At 32.8% G+C, this 12780-nt stretch overlaps 4 protein-coding genes across 5 annotated transcripts in view; 3 read left to right on the top strand and 1 right to left on the bottom strand.

Annotated features, from left to right (window-relative positions):
• Positions 1-3346, top strand: part of LOAG_08369 (hypothetical protein) — a gene marked incomplete at both ends in the record, with an annotated part of 3592 nt that extends 246 nt beyond the window's left edge. Inside the window, 9 exons of the mRNA XM_020447682.1 lie at positions 274-412; positions 615-726; positions 933-1155; positions 1288-1477; positions 1830-1907; positions 1974-2127; positions 2509-2654; positions 2961-3268; positions 3324-3346. Of these exons, the coding sequence (XP_020302117.1) occupies positions 274-412; positions 615-726; positions 933-1155; positions 1288-1477; positions 1830-1907; positions 1974-2127; positions 2509-2654; positions 2961-3268; positions 3324-3346 (1373 nt within the window). The remainder of the gene's footprint in view (positions 1-273; positions 413-614; positions 727-932; positions 1156-1287; positions 1478-1829; positions 1908-1973; positions 2128-2508; positions 2655-2960; positions 3269-3323) is intronic.
• A 445-nt stretch (positions 3347-3791) lies between these two features.
• LOAG_08368 (hypothetical protein) lies at positions 3792-5728 on the top strand (the record flags this gene model as incomplete). Its single annotated transcript, XM_003143900.1, has 5 exons — positions 3792-3798; positions 4592-4720; positions 4864-5033; positions 5353-5515; positions 5670-5728. 5 exons carry the CDS (start codon positions 3792-3794, stop codon positions 5726-5728), a joined length of 528 nt encoding a protein of 175 aa, XP_003143948.1.
• Positions 4442-6659, bottom strand: LOAG_08367 (the record flags this gene model as incomplete). 2 transcript variants are annotated; one of them, XM_020447681.1, is made up of 3 exons in its annotated part: positions 4442-5016; positions 5776-6008; positions 6444-6659. In XM_020447681.1, the coding sequence occupies 2 exons, from the start codon at positions 6648-6650 to the stop codon at positions 5796-5798; spliced, it is 420 nt and encodes a 139-aa protein (XP_020305502.1). In that variant the 3' UTR covers positions 4442-5016; positions 5776-5795. The 2 variants fall into 2 exon arrangements, with proteins under 2 accessions (XP_020305502.1, XP_003143947.1); XM_003143899.2 differs by lacking the exon at positions 4442-5016 and having other exon boundaries at positions 5175-6008; positions 6444-6650.
• Positions 6660-7456: 797 nt separating this feature from the next.
• Positions 7457-12573, top strand: LOAG_08366 (pregnancy-associated plasma protein-E; the record flags this gene model as incomplete). Its single annotated transcript, XM_020447680.1, has 13 exons — positions 7457-7511; positions 7631-7848; positions 8230-8292; positions 8420-8589; positions 8935-9161; positions 9668-9867; positions 10236-10446; positions 10688-10873; positions 11066-11169; positions 11342-11582; positions 11749-11813; positions 11989-12158; positions 12360-12573. 13 exons carry the CDS (start codon positions 7457-7459, stop codon positions 12571-12573), a joined length of 2124 nt encoding a protein of 707 aa, XP_020302116.1.
• Between the last annotated feature and the right edge of the window lie 207 nt (positions 12574-12780).

The raw sequence follows: 12780 nt of genomic DNA, 5'->3' as shown, positions 1-12780 counted from the left end.
ACTATGATAAAGTNCTATCACTAATTTAATTAATTAAATTAATTATCAATTGGCTTGTAAAGAATATGATAAGAGTTTGCTGATTTATTATCATCAAGATAAGCTGCAATAATAACTATGATAAAGTGCTATCATCTAATTTAATTAATTAAATTAAGTATCAATTGGCTTGTAAAGAATATGATAAGAGTTTATTGATTTATTATCATCAAGATAAGCGTAATAATAACTATGATAAAGTGCCATAATCAAACTTAATTAATTAAATTAAAGCACTTAATGATATATGCGGGAAAGAGCGGGATATAACAACATGGAGAATTTCAATAGAAACAAAATTGAATGGTGAACATGGAGCTCGTTTAGCAATTTCATTGACTCCAGAATTAGCACCTGAATCATATCATATCAGGTTTAATGATCTCTCATGAAAATTAGAATTAATTACTTTAATTTAAAAAAAATACCGAAAACAGAAGTATTCTATACGTTTTTTTTTCCTTTCTGTTGTCAATATCGTAAAATTCTGATTCTAAAATTGATTATTTCTTACCTGTAATAAAATAATAAAATTTATACGAGATTGGAAAAACTAATGTTATCGATAATTTCAGAAATGAAAAAGCTTATCGTCTCGGTGAATGGATTCAAATAGCAATTGCATTTAACTCGCATCAACTCTTATTTTACGTGAATGGTGCACGTGTCGGTAAATTGGTACGTGAGGTAACATTTTCCATTCCATTGATAACTGATAACATCATTATCTTCTAGTTAATAAAATACAATTTGATTTGTTTTTAAAAAACCTCAGATTTACATTTATAAAGTTTAAATTTTGAGATTTCAATGTAGTTTTTTTTCAAATTCAAATTTTCAACTTATCAATAATCATTTGTAATTTTCCAAATTATTCAAGAAAATTTTTGCAGTTTGGTGTTCTTTATTCGGAAATTCGGAGTGCATGCAAAAGATTGTATTTGGGAACAGATGGCAATCGATTTAGTCGTGATGAAATTATTGGATTTCGAGGTTACATTGGAAAATTACGCATAACAGATCATTTCATGGATCATTCAGAGCTTATTCGAGAACAATGGCATGGAAATATTATTGAAGAAAATTTTGCAGATATCAATCAGTGGAAATATCTCGGTAAATATCATATCATTAGTATTTCTATCACTACTAAATACTTTGATAATTTACTTATCAAATACTTCTATTTTAAAGATCATTTCCTAAGATTGTACATTTAATAGTAAAGTTTGTTGTGATTATTATTAGGGAGTGATTTGGGTATACGAAAACAAGAAATGTTATGGGAGGATATACCACGAAATATTGAAATACCTCAATGTGGTCAGACAATTTGTGATAATCCAATGGTAGCAAGCAATTATTTGCGCTATTGGAATTTGCATGCTATTAAAAAATTGAAATATCGTGTTGTTGTAATCAGCGATGATGATGGAAGGTAAGATTATTTGTCTTCTTGATATTGAATTGCTAGTTCAATTTTCACATTTTTATTCCTCCTTAAAAGAGGAATTAATTAATTTTTCGAATTAAAGAAACGATAATTACAACTTTGAAATTATTCGTAATTTTATTTCATTTTATATTTTTTGCCTTTATGCTTATTATAATTTATCCAAAAAATTTTGTCACTGAAAAGATTTAATTAAAATTGCAAACATTTGTGATAAATAAACTATTTCTTACGCTTTCGTTAGTGAAATTTATCAAAATTTTAAATTATTTCAATTAATCAAATTATCAATTAATTTTTTCAATTTGCAAAAAAAATTTAAATTTTTTAATTGCAGTAATGTGAATGTAAGGACAGATCCCATTATGCGACAACATGTCGAACTTTTGAAGATTTTTGCATTATATAATATTACGTAAGTTCAAGTATTTTTTAATAAAAAAAAAAAAATCTGTGCAAGCCATTAACTTATATATTATAGATGGGATCTTGAATTGATCAATATTCGCAACACATCATTACGACGTAAAACTATTGTGTTTGGTTGTCAATCATCAGCAATCGGTAATAAACGTTGCGACATCGAATGTCGCCATGCAATTACCGGTGATGATGGTGGTGATTGCAAAATTCAGGTATATCAATTTCATCAAATTATTGGTTTTTTTTTTCCCCCATTCACTAACCATTTGATGAATATATGCTAATGTCTATATGCATTTATAATATTGAAAAGTTTTACCGTATACTCTCGAGATGGATAAAAGTTCTAAAATGAAATCTATCAGAGAACTGAATCATTTTTTTTTCTTATCATTTTGTTCTTTGAACTTTTTGTTTTCTCAAAAAAAAAGAAAAGAAAAACGAATTTTTTGAAATTATTATGCGTATCGTTTCGCTATTTTTGCTATTATTTCATCAAAAGAGTGAACAAATCGTTCAAATCAATGGAATAATTAAGTCTAATTGTGGAAGAGAAAATGAATTTTTACGTTTAAACTTAAAACTATTCGAAGGATAAATGTGAAAAATGGATGCTTGGAAATAAACAATGTGAATTGGAATGTAACAATCGTGAAAATAACTGGGACAAAGGTGACTGTTGCACTGATTTCACCTTCAGTGATAATCACTTCTGTATTGATCCTACTTCAATCTACAGGTTTATTTGTTTGTTTGTGCTGTGAATAGACTTCATTAAGTTTATGTCGAATAATTTGAACGATTAGAGATTAATTTAAAATATGAAATTAAAGCAAACAATTTGAAAACAGAGGGATTTCCTGAAACCGATGCTAGTACCATGAAATGTCTTGCGCTGAATTATTGATCACCAATGATAAGTATGATAAGAGAATAATCCTACTGGTACAATTAAGTGCATTGCTTTAAAAAGAATTTAAGTTAGCCTCAAATTTTGAAAATGTTTTAAAATTCCATTTTAATTTTAAAAAATAAACAAATTTAGACGTTATATAAATGTGGAAGAGTATAAAACAGCAGTTGGAATAGACAATGAGAATGGACTAACAGTACAATTTGGTGATTGGAATGCAAGCGATCTGGTGGGCTTTTCAACGTTTCCATGGGAAAAAGATATTTATAGTAATCAAGGAGGAGTGCTACTTCGTTATGACCGTTTCGGAACACCTGGACAAATTAATAATTTAATTCATGAAATTGGCCATATTCTTGGCCTTTGGCATGTTCATCACGGGATAAGCGAAGTACCATGTAGTGATCCATGTCAGGAGAAAACACCATCTATGGTGACTGGTAATAGCTTTTTTTTTCTTCTTTCATTAAAATTTATTGCATATATTTTTTGAAGGAACTCGGGAAATTTCATTCTAATTAAAAAACTATAAAGCGAATAGTTTGGAAATGTTGTGGCTTGGTTTATTAATATGTGATCTATGATATATATATATGTCTGTATGATCTAAGCAACGAAGTTGTTGCACAGATCATACTTTGAAAGGAATAAAATAAAATGGAACAAGTAGTAGCACAGTACTAACATTAAAAAAAATACTGGGGCTAAGACATTACACGAGGAAAGAAAGGAGAATATGACGATATGACACGATAGTTTATTTACGCAGCCGAGTTATGAAGAAAAATATCAAAACAAATTAGTATATACAAAGATAAGAAAAATATCAAAACAAATTAGTATATACAAAGATAATTAGGTTGTCTAAGCATATACCAAATTTAAGTTTTGATGATAAGACACAATGGATAAAAGGCTTTTACTTCATTATAAAGAGTTATCATCAAAACTTGAATATTAATTATGAAAAGTTAATTATCATCAAACTAGTCTTTTTTTTCAAGTTGCGGCAACTTGAAAATTGGTTCCTTATAACCTAACTTATCCTTATAACCCAACTTATACAGAAGTCACGTAAAGGTGTAAGGGGATATTTTGCGTTAGTACGAATAGATCAAATCTGGTCTCAGTGAGACTATTTACAATCCTTTACGGTAAGAATTTTTAGGCAAGATATGAACTAGTCTTCATTGTAATTTTATAATTAATTGCTCAAGTTCAAGCCACAACCAATAATATTTTTATACTCTTCATGTTACATCAGCAACATCAAAATTTTTTAATAATAATCGCTTGTCAATCTTCATTACCAAACAGGGATAGAACATGATTAATACCTAGTTCTAGAATTTCATTCATGACGAATCTCATTATCATGAATACCTAACATGATTCCGCTTTTTCAAACATAGAACATCGCATTCTATACACAGTTATATCACTGACTTCTAGATCCAACTTTTAACTTTACTTTCCCACTTGAGATATGAGTTTTCCAACGTTATAGTTCAAGCGATCGAAAATACAATTTTTCCACGCAAACGACATACATTATTTATAGCAATATTCGCTCTCCTCTTCACTCTTCTTCCTTGCCCATTCAAAAGGAACATACCACATTTTGGTAAGGTGCAGAACTTTGGAGAGTTCCAGAAACTCTAGTAAGAAACATCGGATGCAAAATTGTCCTCTAGAAATACACCTTTTCGGGATTACATGAGTTACACATCTCGCTTCTTTTTTTTACTTAACACATTTTTCAGGTGATATGGTGAGCGATACGAATCCAACAGTCAAGAATACAGCGTGTGCTGATCCAGAAACAGTGGATCCGTGTGATGCAACTCAACGATTCAGAAATACACCTTTTCGGAATTACATGAGTTACACAGGTGACAAGAGCCATATATGACTGGAACAGTACCTTATATTATTTGAATAATATGAATGGATTCGCCAACATATTGATATAATTACAACTGATCTCAGAAACTTTCGGCCCTTCTATTTCGATATCCGTGTACCTTCTATTTAGAAGATAATTGCGCCAACACATTCACTGCCCAACAAAAAGCAAGAATGCATTGTTATATCGATCTGAAATATACAAATTGGATGGTGCGTCCGACACCAACCCCAAATCATATTGTCGTCGCCCCACGAATCATACCATGGCCAAAAACGAATTCTAAAAGTGTCAAAATTGTTAGTGATTATATTGCTTAAAATGATTACTGAAAATGACCGAGGATAAATATGAATTTATAATCAGCTTTATCTAATCACGACATGGAGAAACAGCTGTAGAAATTAACAAGAAAATCAAAGGAAAGAAACGATGAACATGCTTCCAGAGATTCGTTGACAGAGTTATATTATCTAAAGACGAGCTGTAGAAGACGAATGAACTGCTTAGTATTAATGTGATAGTTGAAAGTAATTAACTTTAATCCTACATAAATCAAGCATATTTTATGATGGAAATATTTAAAGTAGATGAACGAATGTTTGGTGATTTCTTTAGATGTGGGCACCACCATTAAGTAGCATGAATTGCGGTCCACGACAAAAACGTGTGCAAGAAACGCACTGCACTACAGATAGACGTGTCGTACAATATGCTATCTCAGCTAGTTCATCCGAACCATTCCAAATGTCAGGTTTTTGGGGTCCAGAACAAGCTACCGGTAATGTTTCATTTTTTTTAACCAGATTTCACTACTTTTCAATCTGATACTTCTTATTACTGGTAACGAAGGCAGAACACTGCTCCGTTTCCTACCAGGTCTCAGGTTTTTGTGGCACTAACTCAGTCCTTGTAAAATGATAAGCATCTTTTAGCAACTATGAAAACAGTGCGAACCCATTTATTGGATCACATTCTTGTTCACCCCACATAAATTTCTAGTCTTTTCTTACAAATAAAATCGAATAAAGAAAGACCTGCCTGAATAGGACAACGATAATTCAAACAACTGGATCCAAATTGAAACCAAGATCTTCAAGATTCTTGCAATTCTCCATGTCCTTCAATTTATTCACTTTGTTCTTGATCTCTTTTCGAGCTGTTTCAAGTGACACGTCAATAATTTTCATGTCATCTTCAATCATTTGCTTTGCCTGGTCGGTTGTAACCTTGAGAAATGTGGTGCTTCCAAAGCATATCCAATCCTTACTTTTCTGCAAAAGTAAAGGGATGGAAGCTATGCTATTGTACCGATACCCATTCGGTACAGCGTCACGTCAAATAATTTCATCTGAATGATTACAAAATGTCTCCGAGAGAAGCTCACTGCACCAGGTTAAATCACCAGGATGACTAAAAGATGTCTTCGAGAGAAGCTCGCTGCGCCGGTCAACAAATTGAACCATCTTCACCACTCGTTAAATTCTGGTTCTTTTTCTTTTTTTTATAGTTCAGTGGATGGTGAAAGCACTCATCTGAAGGCTCATCTGAAGCTTTTGGAACATTCATCTGGCAGTGCTTCAACCTATGTTATAAATTGCTTAGCTATTTCTCAATGTCAATCGTCCATATTATCAGACAATTTTTAACCCAACGCTCAACGTTATCGATTTTCCATGCAAAAACGGAAATTCATGCTATTAAATAACCTTCTTTGCATTATTTTTTGTTTTATTGCGCAATTGTCTCAATGCTTCGCGACATTTCTGGCGCCGCTCATCCAATTCTATCATCGTTCTCTTGCCCATGATAACACTTTGTCCTAGATTTTCCCATTCGGTCATATTATCTAGCATTTTTTTTGTCGTATCATCCAACGATAAATTTTCCAACATCGCTTCCACCGATTCTTCCATTTCCTGATAAAAATGAAGAAATTCTTATTAATCCTATTCACCTAACAATTTTATCATACAAATAAGCCTGCTTAACAAGAGATTTTAGTCGACATACAATCTTTGTTTCACAATTTTACTGTTAAATGAGTTTATCTGATAAGAAATACTAACCAACAAATAGCCTTATTCGATAAGCAATCCTAAGTAATATTCTCTAAACGATACCCCTAAGCAATATCCCTACTCCAACCAAACATTGAGAAAACTTCAGCAACCCAAACCCTTTCTACGTACAATGGCCCGGCGATGTTTTCTTACTACATACTGCGGCTCGGCCATCGCGAAAAGTCGTCCAGTTGGTTGAACGAAGGATGAGGGAGATCATGCGTAATATAAAAGAACATTACGAGTTTAACGTGTAATACGTAAGGAGCTAACCAAGCTGAACTGTCACTCATAGGACAGTCATTCTATCATGTACTACAGATCAAAAAAAAAAAACTTATCAACAAAGCCAAAAAAATTAAAAAAAAAGTGTCCCATGAAAAAAAATGTCCTTTTTTTTTCTGATGAAACTTGCGGGAAGTTGAGGAATTGATGGAACTTCATTTCATCCAATTCAATATTTTCCAACCGAAAAGAAAGGAAAACTTTGTGAAATTTACAAAGTTAATAAAATCCCATCTAATTTGTTCCTTTTTACTTACAAAAAAGTTTTCGGCATTTGCTTTGTGAGTAAATATCAAATTTTATGAATTTCAAATATCAAATTTGATTTTCCTGACTTTTAAACTTATTCATTTATAGCTAACAGTTAGTGAAATATGTGCAAAAAAGAGAGAGGAAGAGTAGTTTCCGATTATTGTTTGTCATCTATCGGTTGATAATATCAATTTTTCATTTATGTTCATCATTACGGTGAGTAATATTAACGATCTTTTCATAAAACCGATAAGTTGCGTAAAATGATAACAAACTTAAAAAAAAAAATTGCTAAGGAGTACCAGATGCTGAAGTTTGTACTGCATCAACGAAGGCTTGGCTGCCAGATGTGCAAGATTGCGATGATGTAAGCGACAAATGTACATTGAAATTGAAGCCTGATGTTGAAACACAACTGGAAAAGTTGTCCGTATGGTTTGCTTGGAATGCAGCTAGTGGTATACGATTTATTAAAATCCTCTTCACCGATGGTACTTATGATACGTTTGAACAGGTATAGTAAACATTTATCAATTTATGCTTATGGATATGTGGTAAATTTCATCAAATTCAAACTTTAACCAAATAAAAAGTTGGAAATTGCATACTAGATTTCATTTTTTTTTTATAAAAAAGAAAAGAAAAACGTCAAAGTTATTTTACCAAAATTACTTACAAGTGTCCCAGTTAGTCTTTGGTTTCTCCGAAAGATATACGTTGATGTCGTAAAATAAGTGCAAAAGATATGTCCGAAGGCAAAACGATAAGTTTGAGATTTCGAAATTTATCACTTAATAAAATAATATAGCATAGTCACTGCGATCATCAATGGCTTTGATTGGTTTTTTTTAAACTTTTTCAAGCTTTATCTCAGCCAGATATCTTTTCCATTCAGATTTATGCACATTGCGATCAACCGCTAACTTTGCGACTCACTTCGCAGAAACGTGTCAAAGAGGTGAGTTTTACGTTTTATACGTTGAAGAAGCACATATCTTTTACTTATCTCTCACAGATGTTCTGTTGCTTAAATTTTGAATAATTGTCTGGCGAATTATCGTGTCTATCAATTATCTTGATTTCAGGTCCAAATTAGGACGAATAATCCATTTGTAAGTATTGATGCGATACAATTCGTCTCATTTCCTTTAAATTCTTTATGTTCACACTGTTTGCCATATCGCTATCGTATCTACCGTACACCACCATTTCCGGAAGGTTTCAGGTCAACGACAAACTATAACATAATTGATAGGTATTTTATTCTGATGCTTTAACTTTATGAATAGCCAAGATAATTTATATTTTAATTGAATTTTGATACCATTTATGATTAGGTAGAAAGTCACAGAGAGATTCATCTTCTGAAGTTTACCCACAGATATTTGCAAAATCAAAAAAGGAGGAAAAATTCTTGCTTTAACTCGAATTAGGATATCTCAGGAATTTACGATATTATTCGTTGATCTTAAATGAGCAAAGAGTGTTTTTTGCTCTTTAAAATATTCCCATCATTTAATTGCAAATTTTCCACCGAAATTTAATTTATTAGCGGTGAAATATTTCGACTTATACGTTTACTTCTGCTTTTTAATTTCAGTACAGTTAGAGAAGGCATCACTTACACCTATTCAGTAGCTGTTGAAAGTGGAGGAATTGAAGGATTGCATTCACCAAGTACCACTTATTTCTACAACATGAATGTGTGTGGTGATGGCAAACGAAGTAGCGATGAGGAATGTGATGACGGGAATTTAAATGATGGCGATGGTTGTTCGCAGGATTGTCTCGTTGAGGAAAAATTTCATTGTGTTGAAGAAAACAAATGTACTATCTTTTTCACTTTTCTTTTTTTTTGTTTTGGTAAAAACTTAAAAGTTACGAGTCAGAAGTCGTCCACTTTTCAAATTTGAATTTAATGGATTGGAAGTAAAAAGTTAGGAAAGTTTCAATAAGACATAATATGACAATACAAACTAATGAAATAAAATGCATCCAACAAAATTCAAATCACTCGATTGCATATGGAACTGAAATCGTAGAAAACTTAACGTCATGCCCCCAGAAATGAAAACAATCATTGGATCAACTTTGCAAAGATACCCTACGATATTATGATTAGGAGGGATGAGTTTGAGAAGTAGAACAAGCAACTTTGTCCGTAGTAAATCATGTATGACGTGGAACACTTAAAAATAGCAGAAGATGTCGTAAAAGATTCAGCTATGTTTAACTGCATCTCAGAAAAGTTCTGTTATGAGTAAGGTAATAAAAGTTCAACAGATAATCTAATCGATCCTAGTAACTGATCATTTCTTAACTGTACTTTCTAGTATCTCCAAGTATTTGTTATATTTACGAGGGAGACGGTGAATGTGAACCATTTGAACGAGGTGGTTACAGTAGTGATTGCAAAAGTATCAGTGCATCAACACTTCATTCACAATATTATCCAACATTCGTTTATGCCTATTCGAAGATATTACAAAAGAATTGTTCATTGCAAATGCTTTCCTCTGCTATCCTGACTACAGTAAGTGCTTTTCTATAAAAACATTTCATCACTTTTCATGCAATACTGACGACCGTTATGATGTATCGGAATGGTCAATCATTATGATCCTGTCGATCAGGTAGTAATGATTGGCTATTATTTTTTGGTGTTTTACCGTATTTCAAGTGTTGTATGTACGATTTTCGATTTGAAAGAAATGTGAACTGGTATGTAGTTATCCAGAAATACTCGATTATGAGTAAGGTCAAAATGTTGCGTTTGAAAAGAATGTCGTAAAAGTCATCAACTAAAATGTCTTACACGCCCACTCACGGGACTGAAATCGTTGTAGTCCAGTGTAATTTAAATGACCTACTGCTTTTTTGTTACTTCCCACTTGTTTCCAGGGCTGTAATATCCGACCATCTGATTGGGGTACGTGTTCTCAACTTGCAGAAGCAGGTGAAATTTCACTGCATGCCTCATTTCCAAGTGAAATCTTCCCAACCAGCATCCTGATAGGTTTCGAGACAGTTCTGTCAACTGGATCAAAACCAGTTTTGTCTATTATTGGAATTAATTTACAATATGTTAACAAGACAACGATAAGCCTGGAAGGTGCACTATCTTTTATATTATCTTTATCGTCATATATTCAAATCGAAATCTCGAAGAAAGATAGTTTTTCAAACTTTCAGATCCGTCCAGTTAATAAGTAAGGAGGCAAATCATCGGTATGGATCGTTTGGGAGGAAAAAAATTGACGCTGTTAGCACTACACCATTCATTTACTTTTAAATAAATCATTATATTTACGATTTAAAGTTTTTTTCTTGCTTTGCATTGGTGCTTTGTTCAGAACAAGGAATTCTGTCATGTGCGCAGAATCCTTTGGAAGTTGCAATACCGTATACACTTGTTGGTCGATTGTCAAATGTGAAAACCGTTCATCTTCATGTGTCAAATCCATCTCAAATCGTTATCACTGCAATCACTCTGCGATCATTCAAGTTGTTTGACTTGTTGACTCTTCAAACTTGTGCAGGTAAATGTTAGTAATACTGCCGAAAAACTTTTGGCGACTTCTTCCTAACCCATTCAAGTTTTAGCCTTCTTTTGCTGAAAGATAAAAACAGAAAAACGAAGGCATATCTACCGAATTTATGGTACCAAAACTTTGAAACTGTTAATCATATCAACCATGTGAAGCAAAGATAGACTATTGCTTCCATTACAGCTGAAAACAAGTACTTCGATCCGGTAGGTGGTTTCTGCGTGGCAAAAGATTGCCGATCGTTGAGTACTAATTCATGTATACCATTAAATATCCCAAGGTCACGGGTTAGTAGAATTTATTTTCGGATTTTTTCCTTGTGTTCGCAATTTTCTCAAGTATTGCTAGTAACCGAAATGCAACAATTCAAATGTTGATATTTCTTCAATTTTTTTTTCACTTATCATTAATGCGATTCTTCATGATCATATTTTCATTTATTTTGTTTGTCTTTTTCAGCACGAATGTCACAGTACAGCATGTACGTATACATGCGAAACCGGATTTATGTTTGAAAATTCGCAAAAAACCGCAATAGTCCAATGCTTGAACGGTCACTGGGTCGGAATTGTGAATTTAGCCTGCCAACCGACTCACTGTGCCATTCCGAAAATTGAGCATGCTGACGTTGATTGTCCAAACGGGACACGTTATCGTGATCGCTGTATATTTCGGTGTAGAAATAATGCAATAATGATTGGTATTTCAAAACATTAAAAAATTATAGAAAACTCATTGTTTCTCTAACGGCAAATTGTAATTAACGAGAGTTTCGTGGGAATTACGAGGTTCTCAGATGGCAGATGTAGAAGGAAGTTACATCGAAATTTTCCTTGACATAAATTTTTGGTTGTATACTTTTATAGGACAAATAAATTATATCACTTGCGAAGAAAATGGTTTATGGAAAGTGCCAGAAGCATTTTGTCAGGTATACAAAATTTGAGAATTATCTAATCATTCAATGGAACGCTTCATTCGATGATATTGAAATACTACGTCAGATAAACTGTCAGACAAACTTTTTCGCTTAATCTGCTCGTTCGCTACCACTCCATATGATTTGCGCAGTTACCGTCTGTCTTGTAAAATCTTATAAATTTCAGGTTGTTTGTCCACATGAAGGATTATTGACGCGTAATATTTCCTATGATTCAATCAACTGCAAAGTGAAACGTATTTATGACACGCAGACTTCTTATCCAGTATCCACTGTATGCAAATTAAATTGTCGTCGACATTATCGTGCATCACATATGCAATCACTGCATACTAAGTAATATCTGAATTAGAATCCTTCATGGAGTTTTATTGTCAGTACTTCTTTCTAATTGATGGACCGAATCACACTTTTTGTTGATACCATATACCTTCACTTCATCGAGTAGTTTAAAGTAAACTGATAGTTTGGATTCGCAGCGCTGAAATGTAATGGAATGGACTTCTGCTATCAAAAGTTACCAACTTTTTTCCACAGGATTCGTTTGATTTGTTCGGATGACGGTGTTTGGATTGGTCCAACCTGCATATCAATTACATGTCCTTCACCAAAGATCGTATATATCGGATCGTATAACTGTACAAACGGTTTCGAGATTGGTTCCAGTTGTCGGATTCAGTGTCCTGGAACAACTCAGGTTTTTTCTTATTTGCGAGGTCTTTGTCGCGAATTCCGATTCGCGAGACTCTAACCATACAAATATATAATCAAACAAATTTCTTATTGTAAATGAATATATCCAATGTTATTTACTTAATTCTACATTCCTTAGATTTATTTCCATGGTTTTCCGATCTTTATCTCAATTCCCATCTTTGTCCGGACGCATCTTTATTTTAAGGAAAAAGAATGTCCAATCTGCATGCTAATCTTCCCTGTTCTTGTTACAATGCTTACT

Source organism: Loa loa (assembly GCF_000183805.2).
Source record: "Loa loa unplaced genomic scaffold supercont3.198, whole genome shotgun sequence".
In the NCBI taxonomy this organism is placed as follows: Eukaryota; Metazoa; Nematoda; class Chromadorea; order Rhabditida; family Onchocercidae; genus Loa; species Loa loa.
Note: the sequence above shows the minus strand (reverse complement) of the source record. Positions and strands in the feature narration are given on the sequence as shown.